Source organism: Hypomesus nipponensis, chromosome 14 (genome assembly GCF_054491055.1).
Source record: "Hypomesus nipponensis isolate SF chromosome 14, ASM5449105v1, whole genome shotgun sequence".
Classification (NCBI taxonomy): Eukaryota; Metazoa; Chordata; class Actinopteri; order Osmeriformes; family Osmeridae; genus Hypomesus; species Hypomesus nipponensis.
Window position 1 is genome coordinate 4,179,561 of NC_140374.1, and position 21,516 is coordinate 4,201,076.

At 39.5% G+C, this 21,516-nt stretch overlaps 3 protein-coding genes and 3 non-coding genes across 7 annotated transcripts; 1 reads left to right on the forward strand and 5 right to left on the reverse strand.

The window, feature by feature from the left end:
• Window positions 1-39: 39 nt before the first annotated feature.
• Window positions 40-3,255, reverse strand: LOC146258281 (small ribosomal subunit protein eS17). The gene is made up of 5 exons (XM_084672828.1): window positions 3,155-3,255; window positions 2,444-2,595; window positions 1,886-1,991; window positions 720-785; window positions 40-166 (listed from the first exon to the last, which is right to left on the reverse strand). Exons 1-5 carry the CDS (start codon window positions 3,155-3,157, stop codon window positions 89-91), a joined length of 405 nt encoding a protein of 134 aa, XP_084528954.1. The 5' UTR covers window positions 3,158-3,255; the 3' UTR covers window positions 40-88.
• On the reverse strand, window positions 248-375 carry LOC146258282 (small nucleolar RNA SNORA71). Its single transcript, XR_014729828.1, has one exon. It is a non-coding gene; the product is annotated as a small nucleolar RNA SNORA71 (small nucleolar RNA).
• LOC146258283 (small nucleolar RNA SNORA71) lies at window positions 1,023-1,149 on the reverse strand. Its single transcript, XR_014729838.1, has one exon. It is a non-coding gene; the product is annotated as a small nucleolar RNA SNORA71 (small nucleolar RNA).
• Window positions 2,090-2,217, reverse strand: LOC146258284 (small nucleolar RNA SNORA71). The gene has a single exon (XR_014729843.1). It is a non-coding gene; the product is annotated as a small nucleolar RNA SNORA71 (small nucleolar RNA).
• Window positions 3,256-5,290: 2,035 nt separating the features above from the next.
• LOC146258285 (casein kinase I-like) lies at window positions 5,291-17,848 on the reverse strand. Of its 2 annotated transcripts, none has more exons than XM_084672043.1 (14): window positions 17,807-17,848; window positions 15,290-15,611; window positions 15,017-15,057; window positions 14,757-14,826; window positions 14,116-14,267; window positions 13,737-13,971; window positions 13,517-13,602; window positions 13,068-13,152; window positions 12,667-12,815; window positions 12,417-12,521; window positions 12,034-12,144; window positions 10,771-10,877; window positions 9,593-9,616; window positions 5,291-8,995 (listed from the first exon to the last, which is right to left on the reverse strand). In XM_084672043.1, the coding sequence occupies exons 2-14, from the start codon at window positions 15,468-15,470 to the stop codon at window positions 8,941-8,943; spliced, it is 1,401 nt and encodes a 466-aa protein (XP_084528169.1). In that variant the 5' UTR covers window positions 15,471-15,611; window positions 17,807-17,848; the 3' UTR covers window positions 5,291-8,940. The 2 variants fall into 2 exon arrangements, with proteins under 2 accessions (XP_084528169.1, XP_084528168.1); XM_084672042.1 differs by having other exon boundaries at window positions 17,682-17,847.
• A 1,568-nt stretch (window positions 17,849-19,416) lies between these two features.
• pclaf (PCNA clamp associated factor) lies at window positions 19,417-21,462 on the forward strand. The gene is made up of 4 exons (XM_084672353.1): window positions 19,417-19,576; window positions 20,586-20,669; window positions 20,857-21,031; window positions 21,204-21,462. Exons 1-4 carry the CDS (start codon window positions 19,531-19,533, stop codon window positions 21,247-21,249), a joined length of 351 nt encoding a protein of 116 aa, XP_084528479.1. The 5' UTR covers window positions 19,417-19,530; the 3' UTR covers window positions 21,250-21,462.
• The last annotated feature ends 54 nt before the right edge of the window (window positions 21,463-21,516 follow it).

The following is a 21,516-nucleotide window of genomic DNA, read 5'->3' on the forward strand; positions in this document are numbered from 1 at the left end:
AAGTGTTCCACATCGAAATGAACTCGCAGGACAAACAGGTCTATTTTTATTTTATTTTTTACTTTATTAAGAGATATTAACAAAACGTCTAGACTCCTCGAGGTGTCTTGAAGTTCATTCCAACAGTCGGCTGGGTGACCTGTAGGTTGGACAGTCCACCAAAGTCCTGCAAGGATTGAAAGCAATACACACTTTGCTTAGACAAAGATAACACTGAGGAGACATGTAGTGAAGTGCGGGGGAATCATGTTTGAAAGCTACAGGGTTTATCTGGAACAAGCATTCCAATAAACACGGGAAAGCTTTTAATGTTTTTTTTTCCTGTACTATCAATGACCTGGCAACAGTCATACCATAGTCACTTTCGATACAGGGTTTAGATGACATGTGCACCGTGATCACACCAGACTACACTGAGCACCAACGTCTTGGTCTTCTTTGGTTCTGCTTTTCAGACTTCTGTCTCAAACGACCAAGTTTTAAAAATGAATACTTTGTGACGAATTATATTGTCCAAGGACTTCGGTGGTTTTAAACAGGGGGACCAATAACTAAGTTTTCCAATTCATACCCTTTCTGATACATTGGCACCATAGTGTTTGGTGCTAACATATATCTATCTATATCTATATAAACACATGGTTCAGTGCCAGACCAAAAATAAACAATGACATTTTCCCCCATTGTGGCTTTCAACCACAACATTTTCAAAAACGTACCAGAAGCTTGAGCATTTCCTTGGTGTCGGGATCAACCTCGATGAGTTCCTGATCCAGAGCAGAAACCTGGAAAAACAAGAATGTTTTTAATAACACCACTATAGCCACAGCAAGAAAACAGGTAGCATTCAAATGCCATGTCAGGTCATAGGTGAAAATTATATATATTGTATATACAATTATATATAACTTTTTCCTGAACATATTAAGTTTTGTGGTTCTTTTGCAGTGATTTGGGGAAATGCATGTTGGGACTTAGACAATTTATAAGAATAATTGTTGGTTTCAGACGATTATGTAAGATGTATGAAAGACACAGGGTTTGACAGGAACATGGATTCCAACAAACACGGGAAAGCTTTCAAATTTGTTGTTCCTGTACTATCAATGACCCAGCGACAATCACACCATGGTCACTTTCGATACAGGGTTTCAACGACTTGGGATGACATTTTAATGGACGCCAAATCATAATATTGTCCAAGAAACACATTCATCTTTCTGTTGCGACAGAGGCTGTCTCAAAACCAGTACTGAATTGAATATAGGTAGTTCAACCCATTATATGCATCTTCTAGTTCTGTTGCACTTGACTTTTAATGACACGATCTGTCTTAAAAAAAAATCGAACATTAGAGCCTCCTAATTACATACAGGGCCAAAAAGAAAATATCCATACAGTTTACTGTTGCTGGACTATAAATGACCGGGCAACATTTATGCCGGAGACATTTGATATAGGTCAAAAGAACTCAGCCAAGAATCCCAGTCAAATGATTAACTGATCAGCTGGTAACTTTTACCGGAACACATTAGGGAATGACATCAACCCATCAATCAAGTGATTGAAACAAAACTGGCTGCCGGGCCAATCACCAATGGGGCACACAAATGTAGAAAGAAAGAAACATTCCATCATACGGGTCAAGTATGAGGGCCACTGTTAGATTTACATTACATTTAGCAGACGCTCTTATCCAGAGCGACTTACAGCAAGTACAGGGACATTCCCCCCGAGGCAAGTAGGGTAAAATGCCTTGCCCAAGGACATAACATCATTTGGCACGGCCGGGAATCGATCTGGCAACCTTCAGATTACTAGCCCGATTCCCTAACCGCTCAGCCATCTGACTCCCTAGGGGTTAGATCAATAAATCAAGACCGACCTCTGGGACGTAGTTGTCCCTCCTCTCCCTCTCCTCCTCCTGCAGCTTGATGGAGATGCCTCTGACTGGCCCTCTCTGGATGCGCTTCATCAGATGGGTCACATACCTGAACAAAACAAGCAAGTCACTATACAGAATCTGCTCCACTGGCGAGGGTGAAGAATGAGTCAAGAATAATTGTTGGTTTCAGACAACAATGTAAGATGTATGAAAGACACAGGGTTTGACAAGGAACATGGATTCCAACAAACACGGGAAAGCTTTCAAATTTGTTGTTCCTGTACTATCAATGACCCAGCGACAATCACACCATGGTCACTTTCGATACAGGGTTTCAATGACTGGGACAAAATCATACTTCCTTGTCCCAGACTCACATTCATCCTTCTGTTGCAACAGAGAGCTCGTCTCAAAGCTAGTATTCAATTGAATATAAGTAGTTCAACCAATTTTACGGATCTTCTAGTTCTGTTGGCAGTTGACTTTAACCAAATGGAAGACTACTCACATTAAACGGCATCAGACCCAACCACAGCAGTAGAGTTCGAAGAGACTCACCCAGCAATCTTGTTGCGCAGCTTCTTGCTGGGGATGATGGCGATCTCCTCACACACCCTCTTGTTGGTGTGGAAGTCATTTCCCAACCGAGTGTAATACTTCTCAATAATGACCCTGGCCGCCTTTTTTACCGTTTTAGTCCTGACTCGTCCCTGTTGGAATAGAAAGAGTTAACGATTGGAAAACTTCTCTTGGCAGGTGCAGTGTATCAATATAAAACCTTTAAAACATGTGTTAATCGCTTACAAGGTTGAACTTAAGTCTTTGAATGGATCGGTATTTCCCCTATGCTCTCAAATCCACAATTTGATCACCAACTTGTCGGAATAGGCTAGTTCCACCAACCAACACGGAAGCCTAACCACAATAATGTGTCGATTGCACAACTATTAAACCATGCCTACAATGCCATACGCAATTATATACACATTTGTCCAGTTTAACTGCTGGCAGTTGATTTACGGTGTCTTTTTGTATGAACGTGTGAGGTTTTGCCCTAGCTAGCTCCATTCTGTCGTTAGCATCTTCGGGCTTCCTTACCCCTCAGGTACTCTTACTATCGCTCATAATAAGGCATCGCAAATAAATAATTCAATAAATTCAAGCAACTACTCTTTATTTTCAAATGTGTCTCAATATTTCACGGATTAATTTGATAAAAACAAAGGATTATGTTTGATTCGGAAGGACTGTAAATGTTCAGATACCCACCATGTTGAATCGGGCTGGTAGAAGAGACCCGACGAAATCTCAGGCGGAAGTTAAGAAGGACATCCGGAAGTGCAAATTCTGCGAAAAGGCAGCATATTCTCTCTACCTCCTCTTACGGGGGGAGGAATTAGATGCATTCAATAATCAAACTGCTTTTGTATAACAAAAGTGGAATCATAAACGTAAAAGTAACATCTAGCCTATTGGTTGTTCAGATTTCACAGGTGAGACACTTGGTTGGGGGGGGGGGGGGGGGGCTTGCTCCCCAAATTTATTAGTATTCCTCTGGTAGGAGGAACCTATTGTTATTGTAGGTTTTATTATTATTATTATTATTATACTGGTTCCTTGGGAGTCTATGGTTTCCACTAGTGAAATTTGGTATATTGAAACGACAGTGCACTTATAACTGCCACACCAAAAATGGCCCATGTCAGGCAATAGGTCCAATAGGTGCAGGCTACAGGCCACGCTCCAATTTGTCAATTTTCAAAGGAATGCCATTTCCAGCCCACAAGTCCCAACATTCTGAACATTTGCACATATGCCTGATTTATCATGAGGAACAAAAAAGCCTCAGGAACCCATAAAGGCGGCCATATTGGATTTTTCTGTACAATAATAATGTGTCCATGTATGTGTATGTAGGATACACGTCTTTCAATTTGATATGTAGCAAAAAGGAATGCAATACAATATGGCGGATTTATTAGCATATTGATGAATTTACACCTGTTGCACATATTTAATGTGTCCATAAATCTATTCCATGTTGACTTGGGGACTTGATCTGTTCCACACATGAGGAAGATTTACACAATATTATTACTATGTACAAAGCCAACTTTATATGTCCCAAAAATATTTTAAGGGAAATCAAATGTACCGCTAACGCTAAAATATTGCTTTACACACACATCTTCTATAGTCATAAACAGATACTCAGATTCAATCACAAGTTCATATGAAGACTATTGACAATGTTTAGTACACAAATCTGAGAAATAGTTGAATGTAAGATGTAAGATTTTGAATATTTGAAATATGCATGCTTGGCTAATATTGCTAGCCAATATTGCAGGCTCTTAACATGACTGTCTCTCTTGCTCCACAGTTCGCGCAATCAATTATCGCTGACACATTTAGGCCCTTGACACACGCAAGCTTAGAGCGACGCACATCCCACAAGCCCAAAACCGCCCTGATCAAGCCCTCACCCCTCACTCCTTGGCGTGAAGCAAAAGCCCTGGTGCATCTTGGTAGTATTGTATTTCCGATTTGGTATGCAATGGTAAAAAGTTCTCCACATTTTGAAACCTTTAGAGCATAGACCATGAGTAACTACCACCCCACAAATGGCCTACCATTGCCCATAGGTAGCGCTACAGGCCACGCCCCAATTGTCTATTTTTAAATTGATGGCATTTTCACCCCATTATGTCTCATTGGGAACACAAAAGTCTGAAGAACCCATAATGTCTGCAGGATGAATTTTTATCTACAGTGACAATTTGTGAAGAATTGTCAATTTTTAAATGGTTGTAGATGTGGAAATGTGGAGGAGGAATCCACCATTGCTGCTTGCAGCTATATTTTATTTTAGTATTGTAACTCATATGGCAAAATAGGGTTCTGTCTGCGGGCTGAGGGCCTCTATCTGTGGGCTGAGGGCCTCTATCTGTGGGCTGAGGGCGTCTGTCTGCGGGCTGAGGGCCTCTATCTGTGGGCTGAGGGTGTCTGTCTGCGGGCTGAGGGCCTCTATCTGTGGGCTGAGGGCCTCTATCTGTGGGCTGAGGGCGTCTGTCTGCGGGCTGAGGGCCTCTATCTGTGGGCTGAGGGCGTCTGTCTGCGGGCTGAGGGTGTCTGTCTGCGGGCTGAGGGCCTCTATCTGTGGGCTGAGGGTGTCTGTCTGCGGGCTGAGGGTGTCTGTCTGCGGGCTGAGGGGCTCTATCTGTGGGCTGAGGGGCTCTGTCTAAAAAAAATGAAAATACGTTTGTCCACTAGCTTTAAAAATAATAGGAATCTTTTCACTGACTATAATATAGTTATGCGAATCTTAGAGAACTTACTAATGAACACATTTGAGCAATGTTGAGCATGTCTATCCATTGAGAAAAGAGAGGCAGGGACAAGAGAAAATGTTGTGGGTGTTTATTGTTAAAAAAAAAAAGTTCAGTGCTCTTTTGTGTGTAGTACAATTGTATGGTATTGTGACATGTTCTGCTTAATTTTGAAATTAGGCATCTAAAACAGATATTGAAAAAGGTTTTTCCTGTAACTTTAAATTAAACTCATGAAACAAGAACACTTTACAACTGCAGCCCTTGGTCAGGTTGGGTAGGTCCAAATACACTTAAAATTTCACATTTCAACACAATAATATTCATAACACATTTTAAATACTATTTTTCATGGCTTTAAAAGTAACCATTAACAGCCATTAACAGGAGACAAAGTTTCCCTACATTTTGAGGAGGAAAGAAGTCAAGTTTTTATTTACTTTCTCTGAAAAACATGTAATTTTTCATGACCTCTTGGCAAAATCAATTTTGTTGTGAGACCCCCACCACCACGACACACATTTGCAAAAGAATGATGAGAAAAGATTTAGAGGTTTAATGCGAGTTTCACAATTCAATTACTTTTGGTGTCCTGTAGCATTGGCGCAAGGGAAGCAGTGCCTCAGAAAAAAAGACATAACAAAATAAAGATGCCAAGCAAATTACTTTGGTTGTGAGAATGATGGAGACGCGCAGGTTAACATTACTGACAAAAAAAGCAAAATCCATCACATCAACTTTCTTTTATGATGCTCAGTCAGCTTAATCCACCTAAATAAAATGTTGATGAAAAGGAAAAACTTGTGTATAAATGACAGAAATGCAACTATACATTTTATAAATGTTGAAATAAAATACTTGCCTAAAATCTCAACTTGCCAGAAACAAAATTTCAATCCAATATAGGTTTCCTATATATCACTGTCTTTAGGGCAATTGATAAGCATCATGTCTAAATGTAAGCACTAGAACAATTCTGGCACAAGGGGAAGGCTACGCTGGCACTGGGGAGCAAAGAAATATCAGGTGTAATAACTTTGTATACACATTCTCTATAGTTAGAACATCCTCATACAACGACTGACATCAAAGTAAAAAGTGTGAAGGTAAAGGTGGGTGTTAAACAACCAGAACTAGAATGTGCAAGGCGTTTAAATGAACCCATAGTGGCAAATGTGGCTGGGCTAAAACCATAACACAATGGACATAAACCATTTGCACCAAGTTTGGCAGCTCCTGTGCTCTATTTCCATTAATGACAATTAAGTCACTTATAAACAATAAGAGTCAGGCATACAAAGAGTGTGGAACAAATGCAAACTGAATGTAAGTGTATCTGGAACACTAGTGTTGTGTTGCCTGTCACTGCAGTGTCTTAGGTTTACAACCAATTGCCTTTGGATTGTCTTGTGTATTTGGCTGTCCATGGACTGCCCTCTAAACGATTCATCTAGACAGACATGTATCAAAGAGTACTCTAGGAACTTAAGTGGGAGAGGAAAATGGGGTAGGACAACCAATATGCAAGTGGCCAAACCTTGATCAATTTAATCATACATTTGGATTTTGGGATTAACTGTCCAACTGGAATAAATGATGTAAATCAAATACATTTACCAAAAGTTAAAAAGTGTCATAGTGGAAAAGGCATCTATACTGCTCGTCTCAAAAAAAAGAAAAGAAGCAAAACTGGTTTGAAACGTACAAATATAAGAAGCCAAAAAAGGCAGCTTCCCTACTCACTAGGGTGATCCACTCGATGAAGTGTTATAAATCTGCAGTTTACGCCAAATAACATTTAATATGAGATAATGTTGGACATAGAAACACATTCACAGGAACCTTGGTTTAGGGTTTAAACATCTACCGTGGAGTTATGCAATTTCAAATATACAATGAAATTGAAGAGAAAAAAAAAAAAAGAAAACTTATGTTCTGTTTTTCCGTCCATTGTTTACATAAGGGAAGAAAACACTGATCATATTATCCATGGTAGCAATAATTTGACAGGAATTATAAACACTTTCACAGTAGGAGCAGAAGAAGTAAACCAACCTCTTTCACTACTTTCACCCACCAAAATGCAAGGTTTTTGATTAAAAAATGGCTAAAATACAGCACATCATACATTTCTGGTTCACATTTAATACACAAAATGAATTCAAACAACATATACTTGGTAGGAGTAAACACTGGTGCTTAGCAAGACATCATCTTTGCCACGTTTAGCATTTTATAACCTTAACATTCGTAATAGAAGAGGGCACGGCACCTGCACCCGAGGAATAACGACAAGCACATCTGGAGATCGAGAAAAACATTGTCTCCATAGTCGAATCAGTATTAGTAGAAACAAAGTGAGAACAGCATGGAATGCGATCATTTCCACAAGTATTCAATGACCTCAGTATATCCCAAGTGTTTGGCCGCATGAAAGACTGGACCTACTTCCAGCTTTTTGTGCCCGTTTATTAAGTTATTTTCTTAAAACTGGTCAAGGAGGCAAATAAATTCAGCCAAGACAATATGGTCTTGGTAGCGGACATACCCTACGAAGTAAGGATTGAGGTCAACAGTGTCTGTGACAGGCCATTAGAGCAGTGAGGGAGCGTCATGGTAACAGACTTGTCCTTTTCATGGCTGGTGTCTCAATGCAGTGCACAGGCACCTGTCCTGAAAGGCGCTTTATACAGGTGGTCTGATTAAGGCATCACATGGTCAGGCCAGAAGAAGGAGCAGTGACATGTCAATGATAAACTGTACTCAGCAAAACTAAGTCTACTTTCTTTGTCCCAGATCCTGTACACTTACAAGACAGACAAACAGGCTGGTGGCAGAACGGGCCTCCAATGTCTGGGCCGACTTCAAACATTCTACTGATTAGTGTTTAGAGACGATGAAGCAAAGCGTATACAAGATCAAGATTTTGGATCAACTTCATTCTGCAACCCCAAACTGACAGACACAAACAAAGCAGTAGAAATTTGGAGACAAGGAGATGAAGCATGTTAACATCTGACATGTAGGGTCACATCATTCAGAAGAGAAAAGTACAATGGAGCTCCTAATCAAAGCCATGGTAATATATTGCACCAAAACTGTACAGAGGTTTAATGCCTGAACATCAATGGCTATGAGGGGTGCATGGATTATAATAAATAAACCTCCCCATGCCAGTCCATCCATATATACATTATGTACAAACATGAATATGTATCAATAAGAAACACACAAACCCATAAAATAAGTCTTAAATTCAGTTGTTATTTGCACCAGGGATGGTTAAGAGAGGAGAAATAGAGGAACAGAGAATGATACATACATACAGAGAAAGAAAACTGAGAGACAAATGAGTCCAAGAGACTAAACTGTCTCTCAGTCAAAGACAAGATCAAGAGCAACAGGCTACTGGATAGATTTCCAGTTTAGAAAAAAGTTAAAGAGAAACGCAAAAAAAGGTGATGTACAGAAAATAAGTGTGCCTGCATTTGAACCTCTTGTCATTTTTGACAAGGCCAAATGTCAAAAGAAAGACAAGTGAAGCAGAAGAAAAAAAAATAGAGGACTTAAGGGTTAAGTCTGTCTAATATTCTGTCTGAATAATTCCATTCAGTGGGCCTAGAACCATTAAGTAAGTATCCCACTTTTCTTGTTTAGTGAATATCCCCCCCCCCCCCCCCCGTCCTAAAGGAGGGCATTTCTTCATGAGGACACAGTGTGAGGAGCTCATCTGTGCCTTGGAGAGCTCTTCTTTCGTTTTCGCTTGAAGAAACAACAGCACCTGTGGACCGAGATGAAGATATTTTCCAGGTGAACTTAACATACTATGTCTCACCGAAGAAAACCCCATGCTATCCTGACAATACACATTTAAACTTGTTGCATGTAATAAAACTAAAATAAAGTTAAAATAAATGAAGTACAGAGAATGACACTGAGTGTGTGTAAGTGGGGAACAAGGAGTCACAGTGGCATGGCGTAAGAGCAAGGCCATGTTCTTTCCAGTTCCTAGCCAAGAAGGGCCATGAACATAAAAAATACATAAAAAGCTACATTAGCTGTGTAGTTGCCCTAATCAAACAATTTCTGTAAAGCCATGCAGTTTAGAACATCCACATTTTCAGGACACCTTGGTATTTGCTCCACATATTTGATTTGTGTCTTCAACACTGTACCAGATTAGACATCAGATGTTAAAGACAGGATGTGTTCCAAAGTCTTGAAATATGAGTGGTCTTTTGGTAAACCATTCCTTAAAGTTAGACCCCATGTGTTGTCCTATTGTATCTGTGGTAAGATGGTCTTATTTAGGAGTTGAACTGTTTAAGTCGGGCCCAGACCCTATGATGGACTGATAAGTATAGGAGAGAGAACTCACCACAGGTTGAGCATTTTCACACAGCTACAGAGAGAATGAGAAGAGACAGACATTAATACTAGTACATAGAGAAAAACACACACACACACACACACACACAATACTGAAGCAGTCGGAGCTTTGGTTGTTTTTGGTGGCCTTTCCTCCTCTCCTTTACACCAAAAACATAAATTAATGCAACATTTACTGCTGTATAACTAAAAGAAACATGTAATTTTTTGGGAAGAGCTTCCCAATTGTTCTAGTTAAAACATATTATATAATTTATACATATTATTTTAACTCTCTATTACTGTTATGTTGGATTCATAATAACAGCAACTTTCGGCACTACCTGTGGATTCCTCACTGTATATGGTAAATCTTACAATCATATCAGGGACTATCCTCAAAATGTGAGAGGCTGTGCATGTTCTCCCACTTCCCAAAGCTGGTGACGGTAGTGACATCTTTTCTCTAAACGCCAACCTTGCAAAATGTTTCAATCTTTAGTTGCTGTTGTGTAACACACTTTGAAAAGAAAAGTAAGTGCGTAATGAATATGTTTTAAATTGCCCGGGAATTTAATATTTACGTTTAAACGCGTGAGTTCTAAATATTACGGTCCCCAAAACCCAAGCTATTTTTCAGAAATGGTAGCTACCTAGCTTTAGTTAGCTTCCGGGCTAAGTTAGCTAGCATAATACTTGTAGCAATGCTACTACCATGCTAGTGTTTAGGGTTGCCACCCGTCCCTTAAAATACGGAATCATCCCGGTATTTGAGAGTAAAATAGCGTGTCCCGTTTTGAATCAATACGGAATGGGTTTTGTCCGGTATTTTCAGATTTTGTTTCAACGCAGCATCCCATGCAAATCATCCCACCCGCATTATGTGAAGACTCTATCCCTGATTGGGTAATACTCGCTGCCATCGTTGGTTTGATGGTTTGTTTCAAGGTCACGGCCAATCAGAGTCAGAGGAGGGCGGGTCTCTTGGCAGAGTAAAAACACAAAAGAAGTGTTATAAGCCGCACCAAAATATAAGCCGCACCACCACAAGAAAAATGTTAAATAGGGGTATAAACCGCGGCTTTATTTTGGAAAAATACGGTAGCCTACTCATTAAAATGAAATTCAATATTTTTTTATAGAACGGGGTAAAAAAAAAACATGCAAAAGAAAGAAGTCAACACATACTTGGCTTCGTTCACGACCTCCACCTCGGCCTGCGTTGTGATTGGTGCATTTGAGGGTACCGCCAGTGGATCGTCCGTATTCAGCTCCCCATTGGTGGAGCTGACCACCTGAAGCATTTGGAGGGAAGGTTCACAGGAAGGTATTGAATCAGTAACAATCAAGCATGCTTTATTGAGGACCATGTCCCAGTGGAGAAAAATTGTGAATGTATGTAAAGTGACATAACTGTTGTAATCACCACATATAATGTGTGGTTCTTTAGGTCATGACAGCTGATTTCACATCACACCATTGTGACAAAGTGCAGCTTACGTTTTACAATATGCTGTTTTGTCTGGCAAACTCTTATCCACTTTTATGACAATGTCAAGTTTACCACGTAGCCTACCTACAGTCTCCTGTGTTGTGTCTGAAAGCAACAATGTGGCCTTGACCCTTTTTGCTTTTCCTGACATATACCGTATTTCTTTGATTAAACGCCGCCCTCAAATAAACGCTGCACCAAAAAAAAAGGTAGCTGACTTCGCCACACGCAAATTTGCCTTTCATCAACCCCAAGTTCGCGCGCTACAGATGTTGCTGCTGCGAGTGCTTTTGGCAGCTTTCTGTTTGAAAGCTAGTGTAAGAACGTTTCGGCATGCTGCTTCCGATTTCTACACAATATAGAACACTTGTATTTAAGACAGTTAAGTAGGCTATTACCCACGCACATCTAATTGATAGCCAATAAGAAAGGGAGTTGCCGCACTCATAGACAAACAAAGAATAGACAAGGAGGTCGCACTTGTACTCCCGACTAAAGGCGCAACTTCAATTTTACACACGGCTTTGTGTTTGACCTCCCTGTCTATTCTTTGTTTATCTATGGCTGCACTGCAGCTACAATTCACTAAATCTCTTTTACTAATCAAACACCGCCCCCGAATAAACGTTTAATCGAAGAAATACAGTATACTCATTTATTTCCAGTCATATACATGTGGCCTCATTAATCTGGCTCATTATCTTCACCTTAATAGGACAGGCACTCGGGTCATGTGTGTGGAAGGTATCTGTATTCTAAGGAATCAGAGAAAGAGGAGGGAGTGCCTTAACTAATTTACGTCAGTAACGTTGATCAAACTAAGAGAGAAGCTGCAGCTAAAAGCAACTAGTAACTATAAAGTTACATTTCTACATTACACCGAGGGCACATTTGTTTTCCCAGGTGGAGGGAACGGGGCATTGCCGTAGAGTAGTTCTACCCGTGAGATTTTGCTGTACCTGCACCGAGCCCCCAGGCCTGTCTGCAGCCAGGTGGGAGCTTAGGTAGGAGGAGTTTGTCTTTCTGTGGGGCTGTGCATCCCACGCACCCCTGCCATCTGAAGCGGCTGTCTGGTTGGGTGATTGGTGGGTTGGATAGGCAGTGAGTGAACATTGAATGGAGGGAGGTAATGCAGAAAAACAAAATCTGAGGTAAATGACATGGCATAGCAATGGCTAAGAAATCATAAGGTGAAAGATTGCAGTATTTTGATGTAACGATTTAAGCTCTAAAAATTAAAAGCCATCTGAACTGTAATACTTTGTAAAGAACTGCATGTTGCATAGCTGTTATACATTGTTTCTTAAACTTCATGGAATTGACCTATGCTAGCTCTGTGTACCTGGTTCCGTAGCGGTTGCTGCATGGCTCTTTCTCTGTTAGCATGGCTCTCTCTCGTGACAGCAGATGCACCTGAGTCTACATGAGCAGACCCTACTGGTGTAGGCTGCAAAAAAGAGACAAGATAAATTCTCAAAGAAATAAAGCCAGGTTTACACATATTTTAGGTATAGATGCATACAGGCTAACTAAACAACAATATGGCAATTGTTAATTGCACACCAATTCTAACAAGTGAGCAAATTACTTACAATCTGCTTGCCGACCCAGTCATATGTGTAGTCAAAGGTGTATCCTTTTCTCTCAAACAACTCGCTGAAAAGCGTCCTTAGATACTCGTAATCAGGCTTTTCGAAGAAGTCCAGTCTTCGGACATAGCGCAGATACTTAGACATCTCCTCTACGGAATAGAAATACAAATATGTTTTTTGGCCACGTCAAAATAGAGGCTTTATCACGTCACATTTTAAAACAACTACAAGATTGAATGGTGGAATGAATTTGCTGTACTTTTTGAAAATGGGAACATATCTATCGTTTTTTTGTTAATCTTATTGTTAAACCAAAACATTTCAAAGAACCAACAAAGTTTTTTTTGTAAACATCACAAACAGGTGCTAGTTTCAGAGACATGGAAGAATGTTGCAGATACCTGGGAAGTTATCACAAAGGACTTCGATGGGAGTGTTGCGTTTGGTGTCTCCAATCTTTTGGTATCGTTCCTTCAGGGTGTCAGCCTGCAAGAAAATACAGGGTTAAATGTTTACTTTAACTTCTCACTGTTGTGAAAGTGTACTGGCCTCAACTACATTTCTCCTGGCCCCAAACTAGGTGATATTAAAAACAATTTGATGTGTGGCCCACTATGTCCCAGCGTTTGAAACGTATTTGTTTGAAACACATTATTCATGCTATGGGTTGATTAAATAATTGAAATATTAATTTAATTAATATTAAAACAAAATGACCACTCCATAGGCCATCCTCCATGTCACCAAGACGCAAACATTATCCCCTTCTAAGACGATGGGATTTTCTTATCTACAAAAAAAATGGTGTAATATTTCTCATATTTGTAGTTAAATGTTTATAAATGGCTACCTTGAGTCCTTGCCATGGTAGACTCCCTCGTAGGAAATACATAAACATGTGGCCTAAGGCTTCCAGGTCATCACGTCGGCTTTGCTCTGAAACAGATCATTTCCTTGAAATTGTGAAGAAACCCATCACAGCTGAGAAACCACAAAACTGGTGAGTGGCAAAAAGAACAGGAGAGTAAGACAAGGCACAGCAAAGCAGGTTAGAAGACCTGCAGTTCTACCTTTTCCCAGGTGCGTGTTGATGGACATGTATCGTGCAGTCCCAGTGAGACTCTTGTGTTCTCTGTAAGGGATATGTTTTTTGGTTTCTGGGTCTATGTACTCCTTTGCCAGGCCAAAGTCAATAATGTGAATAATTTGCTCCTTTGTGTTCCCCTGTCGCCCAATGAGGAAGTTTTCAGGCTTCACATCTCTGTAGATAAGATTTTTGGAGTGGACATACTCCATCCGTGAGAGCTGAAAAGGATCCAAATGGCAGAATGACAAACCAATAGAGTACATTGGCTTACTGATAAAGATTTGCCTTTTGTTATTTTATGGTCAAAGTTTGACTGGTCAATTCAAAACAAAATATTGAACAGGTGTCAGAAATAGACTCACCAACTGAATGGCTATCATTAAGACAGTCTTTAGAGAAAAGAACCTTTCACACAGGTCAAAGAGATCCTCCAGACTAGGCCCCAGCAGCTCCAACACCATGGCATTATATTTACCACAGGGTCCGAAGTAGAAGACCTGGGGAAGTCCCTCAGCTGAAAGGGGAGGAATAATAGGTGTGCAAGGACCCCAAAAGTAATAAGTAAATTAGTGATTTGTATGAAAATTGGAAGATTGGAATTTGTGGCCCTGCTCCTCTCAACAGTTTCCTAGTGTTCTATTCAAAGTCATACAAAAATACAGATCCTGTATTCCCATATAAAAATAATAATATTTGTATACACAATAGAGAGAAAATAAAAATGTTCATAAAAGACAGTGTCTAACTTGCCAATCGTGACAATCCCATTCTTCACCTTACCGGCCTACTCAAACATGATTATGATATTTGCGTCCGTGTAGGATGTCATTTATTTTTTGCATTACAATAGTGTACAATGTAGTGTAGTAGTTCATGTCATTTGAGGATAAATGAATGATCTGCTTTGACAGAAAGGAATAGATACGTTTTGTAGATGTAGAGTACCCTGTCAGAGAGAGTGGATTTATGAGAGTTTAAGTGTGGAGGTCAGTGGAGGTCTTACCTGTACTACCCAATGTTTTGTAGAACCGGTACTCCAGATGCAGTTGTGGTGCCCTTGACTTTATTGGTTCCTGGAGTAGAGAGGCTCAGTTCAAGTGGGTCTTGTCACTATCAATAACCTATTTATATTATTATAAAACAATACAACTGAACATAAATGTTAACTATTTCTGGACATCAAGAGATAAACATTATAGTCAATACTGACTCATTCGATCTAATTTGGGTATACACAAATGTAATGTGGGCCATTATACTTACTAATTTTATTGCAACATATTCATTGGTGTAGAGGTTTTTACCTGGACAAGAGTAAAGTATTTTAAATTACAGATTTCAATAATAAGAATTTGCCTTGTCTATTGCACATAGATGGATACGATGAGAAGATATTTTTAATAATTACTGGAATATGAAGTTATTGCATCATAAATCAGTTAACAACCAAAAACTATGTTTTATGTGCTAAATTATGGTTTGTGGAAAGCTTCAAAAGACATTTGAATTATCAACACAACCCTAACTCTTTCTTACCTAGTTTAAGCTCTCCAAAGTTACCACAACCTATTTTCTTGCCGACTCTGAAGTTTGGTCCCACCATGAGTACTCCAGAGGAACCTGAAGATCCAGAGGCTCGCGAGTGGCCACTTCGCCCTTGGCCTGCTTTGCTGCTACGGGCTGGTCGCTCTGCCTCCTTCTCCCGGGCCTGCTCCATGGCTCAGGCAGTGACTTGGTCCCTGGCAGGGTTCAGCAGGTCCTCTAGGGTGGGCAAATGGGCCAGGCCACAAGGCTCCGCCCAGCCCTGTCACTGCAACTGCCACATTTGGGGTGGATGGCAAGAGTTCAGACAGGTAACCTAAAAAGAAAGAAAGAAATAAAGAGAAAGAAAGAAAACTAATTTGTCTGCAGTGGAATTGACTGACATAAACCCTGCTCGGTAAATGGGAAATGAGTATAAAATGAGGACTGGATTTCTCTAAATATCTCAAAATATCCACCCAGCAAAAGACAGATATCTGAAAACATAATTGCTAGATAGTTTCAAAACACACAATTTCACAAAGATTATGTAAAACAACAACGTTCAAAATGTATCCAGTCTATAGCAATGTGAAACAGATCCTATTGCCTTTTGATGTAAAGCTCTGGAACATGATGGCTTTTAATCAAACATGACCAGCCTACACAGTTACTAACAAGTAAATCATTAGATTGCTTTAGAACCATTATAAAATGTAATGTATTTTGCTACATCTTTTAAACAGAAATATGACATATGCGAGGGGCTGGGCTGACATGATTAATGCACACTCTCACAGTTACAAGACCATAAACCAACTCAAGAACAAACCAATCTAAGATATACCAAACAGTAAGCTACATTTTATGAACTCATGGGAGTCTTCGGAGTATGTGTGATCCTTGACTGCCATGACTCGTGGTCCCTGAGTCACGCCACCCTCACATATCACTGCTTCAGAACTTGTGAAATACTTCTTTCCCTTACTTACCATCCCTATTTCCAGGATAGTGTCTGGTTATGCAAAGCCAAAGATCTACTACATGGACATGTTCCCCCCTCCACTGTTGTCTTTTCCCTTAAGTGTTCAGAATGGCGAGGTCTACTGGAAAGGGTCCACTCAGCCACTCACTACAATAGTCCTCAACTACTTTTTCCCCCACCTTCCATCCCCCAAGTCATCTAGAGAAGGTAGAATTAATTTTTCTCAATTTGTTTTCCCGAGCTTTTCCTGGTATATTCCATGTGGGTTTTAAGTGCAGTTCAATGAGCATCTGTGAAGCCCGTCTAAACAGCTGCCTGACTTGGACCAAAAATAAAAACTGTGAGTAAATGTATCCATGATTAAAGGATAGGGTGAAAACTGAAAATCTCTATTCATCAATTTATAAATCTGAATTCAGAATGGGCTTTATTCCCCATGTAAGTTCACACAAACAAGGAATTTTCTGTGGAAGGAAGATGCATATGATAAACATACAATCTTGTGATTGTGCTGTCTATGAACAAGCTCCTTGTCAACACACCGTCAACTCTCATAATTTAGCATGTAAAATAGTTCTTGAATGGGCATAAATAGTCTGGTTACAACTATAATGCAAGATATAGCTCTCCAAATAAATGTCTCGATGAACCCCTTCAAATCAATGATTCTGTTATTGTGAGGGGGAATGTCAAAGTAAATAAAAACCATGTTGCCATTTAGAAAAGTGTATGGCCACCTGGCGTTTATTTACAAAATGTGCTTAACTTCAAATTAAGCATTTGATTGCGTTGTGCAGGACAGTGTGGACTTTTAACGTAAAGAATGGATACAAAGGATACAACTGGGCCTTTTGTTTGTGTTTGTTTACTTCTATCCGGTAGGCCTACTCACCTCCTCTAGTTCTGGGACAGAACACTATTACAATGCAGAAATACCTTGATTTAAGTTCATATTTTTGGACGAATTGAGTAGTAATGACGAGACGAGACATTCATCGACAAATGGGACGCACCCTGTAGCTACAGAATACCGCCTGTAGTCTATTACAGCAAACTGGCCAGAGATTGCAGCCAGCAAGTCGTATGGTAGAAAATAGCCAGTTAGTTCATTTTATACAGCAAATGTAGCCGGTTTGCTCAAATAATAACCTACGTCCCACCACAATTCCTATGTAAATGCTGAGCACTGCACCTTTATTTCTGTAAGCAAACCTACCCAGTGGTTTGGCACAGTTTTGGAGAAATTAAAAGCGTGCTAAGCAAACTCATGTGCCATTACCTAGATCAGTTACCAAACTATTTTACCTGGGCTGGATATGTGAACTTGCTAACTAGTAACAGAGTAAGTGCTGCGACTGAACGTTAACCAGCTTATAATGGCTACTAGTAGCTCCTAGCTAGCTAGCTAACCAACCAACTTACCCCTCGATTAATAAGGCGTTATTCGTATAATCCGATCTGTATATAATTAGGTCTACCCGCCCTCAATGAGGTGAGTTTTTATGCAAGAGCTTTCATGCTAAGTTTTCAATTTATATCACACGTACAGCCAGAGCTCAGAAATGTGCAACGATGATGGATGAGCAGGGTGAAGCCAGCCTCAATAAGGAATCTAATTTCCGGTTATTCCTTTCTAAAAACAAAAAAGTTGAGAGGCAAAAAGTGTATTTATTACTTTATGACCAATTATCTTTCTTTTCAAAATGTAAATATACATGTAAACAAGTTAATAACATAGGCCTACTGTTAAGCATAAATCTGAACTCAATCAATACCTGTCAAATTCTGTGTCCAAATTTTGAAAAAAGAAAGGTGACAGGAATTAGAATAATAGTAGCCTATAGGCTAATAAGTGTATACACTTTTTGTCTACATGGGTATGGCAGGCGTTAAAATAAAGCCTAAATATATATATAGGAAAAGAGGTGTGATTAAATCTAATTATGTAACAATATGTGTAGGCTACTTTTGATATTATATTATTTGTGTGGTCTTGTTAATGCCCTAAGGATGCCTGAAAATAAACATTTTTATCTGGACTAAATGGCAGGCGACATTCCAATAATCTGAATTTTTCAAGGTGGACTGGGCATTGAGTTTGGTTGTACTGTTTAGGAGAATAGCCAATGGCCTTAGTTTAATTATTGTCTCAATTCCCTCTTTTCAGGCTGCAAGAAAATTGCTGGACCTGTCTTTCTTTTGCAAACTGCTGCCTGTCTTTCTGCTTCTGTGTCTCATCAACCTTGTTGGTTTGTCAGGCAGACACGAGTCCATTCATATTGTGCTATCCTCTTGCACATTTGGTCAACTGGTGAACTTTGTTCATGGTTTCCGTTCAATAACGGGTGGCTCCATTTATTAATTGACCTGATTTCATCCAGTCTGGACATGTTCGTACTGTTATTTTACAGATCGTTTCTAACACAAATAAGACAGATATCTCCTTTTTAAATCATAAATATACTTATATAAATTTCCCTCTTTACGCTGCTGATAGGCCTACTTGTAATGATAGTAGCGACAAATCGTTCAATTTGAACCAAAACAGATTCCTTCACAAATCCACAAGTTTTGGCATGTTTCAGTATGCTCTTAATTTGAAGTCATATTATCAAAGCCGGAATTGCTACTGAGGACGAGCGTGGCAAGTTTCACGCGGACACTGCAGGAAATGGTGACCCAACACCATTATTTCCGGGTAAATTGCTAGGATATATCAGACATATCCTGGACATATCAACATTGCTCTTCCTACTGAGGTAGGGTAGAAAGATTCTAGGAGTTTACTCAGAAGTTCACCAGTCAATCGGAATTGATGTTTGTACAAAAACGGACAATTTTAATTTAACATTTCCGGAAACTTTCCAAAAATAAATTGTATTAATGTCGTAATTTTTATAATTTACATCATATTAATGAAATACGACAATGCATATTGATATACGCTGCTATAAATGTATTTATAAAATTCTGTTAGCTTTTTTTCTTTCTTTTATGACAAAAAAAGAAAATCCGTCAATATTACGTGACTTTAGATTAATCAAGATGAGGCTAAAATAATACAATTAAACGACAAGTAAATACAATTTAAATCAGGGAAATGTTTTAATAGTAACCATCAACACACAAAAAATCGTTATTGACGTGTTGACGTCTCCTACCGTGACGTGCCTTAAATCCAGGCGGGAACCTAAGCAAGTCTCATTGAAGACGTCCTGTGTGGGAAGGTTGTCTGATTGTTGTCATTGTTTTAACAGTAAATCTAACAAACATGGTGCGAACCAAGGCAGACAGCGTGCCAGGAACATACAGAAAAGGTAATTTTTCAATTATTAATTGAAGTATAGCAGACGTTAGTTTCACAGTTTGAAATATTTACGTTGTGTTCAAGCTCGTTAGGACGGATCTCTCACGGAACTTCACGGTTGGAACACTGAGAAATAGATTTTCTTCATTATGTTGGCATATCGATGCTCCATTATTATTAACAAGCTAGCACTATTGCGGTTTTTTTCAACGGTCGAATTGCATTTTGTATTCCACCAATAATTTTATTTTAAACTCAGTTGAGTTTGAGGTAAGTGGTATGGCGCCGACGCGCAGAATATTTGGTTGCAGCAAACTAGCCCGCTCACGAATGGCCACACTTTAGTTGCCTACAGAAACCTGAGAAGTCATTATATCTTTGCAATTTGTATCAAATGCTCTATCTTGATTAAGCAGTTTGTCGTAATTTGAATCGCTTGCTTGCTAGATGTATCTGCACTTCAAACTGGCGCCAGTTTTCGCCGCCCAAGGAAGACAACCAAAACGGCATGGCGCCTTAAGAGGACACACTTTCAAAACAGCTTGTTTAGCGAGAGTTCTATTCCGTTTACCATCAATTTGCTATTTAATGGTATATCTGATAAGCGACACCATGAAGATTGCGCTCTACATCCTGTATCTTTTGGCAGGCAAGCCAGTATGCTTTTCTCGCCCTTTCCTAGGTGAACATCTGATCGTAAAGTTTCATTTGACGAATAGTGCCTACTAGATGAAGTAGATACAAAATTAATGATATGCGTGCTTGAGTAGTTTTTAAAATTGTATTTTCCTAAACATGTAACAAAACTCTTTAAAGAATAAATCTTTAAGTTGGAAGGGCCATTTATACCTCCAGCTGTGTCTAATATTTATGAAAGCACCTATAACCGAAAGATTGTTTGCTACCTACTATCCTTCTCTTCACCTTTTGTCACTGCTTTTCAGAATCAGCTTTACTTGCCAAATAAGTCTGCACAACTTTGTGCAAAGGAATTTACTGTGGAATTTACTATTTTTCAGCCGTTGCAGCATCTGCACCCAGAAAATCCTTGGGGGCTTCCAGTTCAGCCAATGCATCAAGCAGTGCTCAAGCAGGCACCCCTTGTAAGTTGGTCTCCCTACTGCCCAGCTGTGCTAAACAGAATCTTCTGTGAGGCGGACCATGCACAATCGCACACTACGCTTTAGCAAACACCTTATTATTACTTATTAGTGCATGACAATTTTGTTTTGTGTTACAAAAAGTATGTATGTATGTTTAGACCAAGTAATTGATATTAATGCTTTGCAGCTAAGGGAAAATATGCTGGTGGAAATCCTGTGTGTCCCCGGCCTACCCCAACTTGGCAGAAGGGTATCGGGGATTTCTTTGGGGGTCCAGGCAGGAAACCTGAAAAGGAAAACCAGCTTCCTGTCATGGAGGATGAAGAGGCAGGAGGCAGTGGGATATCAAAGGCACCCAGGAAGTATGTTAGTGTACACACAGAGTTATGGGTGTTCCCACTCCTAACCATTCTGCAGAATCCATTTTTAGTGTTCAGACATTTTACAATTTCACGCAGATCATCATAATAATACGTTTGCTGTTTGGAATCAATGATTTCACACATACCCCATTGTGATGTTTTCTTTTTTCAGATCCAGACAGTTGCCCAGTGATGGTGAAGAAGATGCTGATGAATGATCTATGGATGCTTTCAGAAGTCATAAGCCATGGCTACTAGTACTTGAAAGGGCTTAGTTATTTTTTTAAATGTAAATTTCTTGTATATAATTACTGCCATCTAAAAAAAGTGTACAGAAGCTAATAAACTGTTGTTCTTTTTTTTACTTGCAATTTTTGTGACATTCTAAACTCCAATATGCCTCACCTATTAAATTGGCTTTTTACTCTTTATATGCTGAAGCATTGTACCCGTTTTTTTAAATTCACTTCACTGCCTTTGCCTCT

What these genes read in the sequence shown, in the direction of transcription:
- LOC146258281 (XM_084672828.1), bottom strand. An exon ending in CTGCGCAACAAGATTGCTGG is followed by an intron (nt 1,992 to 2,443) that starts GTGAGTCTCTTC and finishes TGTTTTGTTCAG; the next exon opens with GTATGTGACCCATCTGATGA. An exon ending in AGGAAATGCTCAAGCTTCTG is followed by an intron (nt 167 to 719) that starts GTACGTTTTTGA and finishes CAATCCTTGCAG; the next exon opens with GACTTTGGTGGACTGTCCAA.
- pclaf (XM_084672353.1), top strand. Translation starts at nt 19,531, where the DNA reads ATGGTGCGAACCAAGGCAGACAGCGTGCCAGGAACATACAGAAAAG. An exon ending in GCCAGGAACATACAGAAAAG is followed by an intron (nt 19,577 to 20,585) that starts GTAATTTTTCAA and finishes ACTATTTTTCAG; the next exon opens with CCGTTGCAGCATCTGCACCC. An exon ending in ATATCAAAGGCACCCAGGAA is followed by an intron (nt 21,032 to 21,203) that starts GTATGTTAGTGT and finishes TTCTTTTTTCAG; the next exon opens with ATCCAGACAGTTGCCCAGTG.
- LOC146258285 (XM_084672043.1), bottom strand. Translation starts at nt 15,470, where the DNA reads ATGGAGCAGGCCCGGGAGAAGGAGGCAGAGCGACCAGCCCGTAGCAGC. An exon ending in TACCATGGCAAGGACTCAAG is followed by an intron (nt 13,153 to 13,516) that starts GTAGCCATTTAT and finishes ATTTTCTTGCAG; the next exon opens with GCTGACACCCTGAAGGAACG. An exon ending in CCTTTGTGATAACTTCCCAG is followed by an intron (nt 12,816 to 13,067) that starts GTATCTGCAACA and finishes TCTATTCCGTAG; the next exon opens with AGGAGATGTCTAAGTATCTG.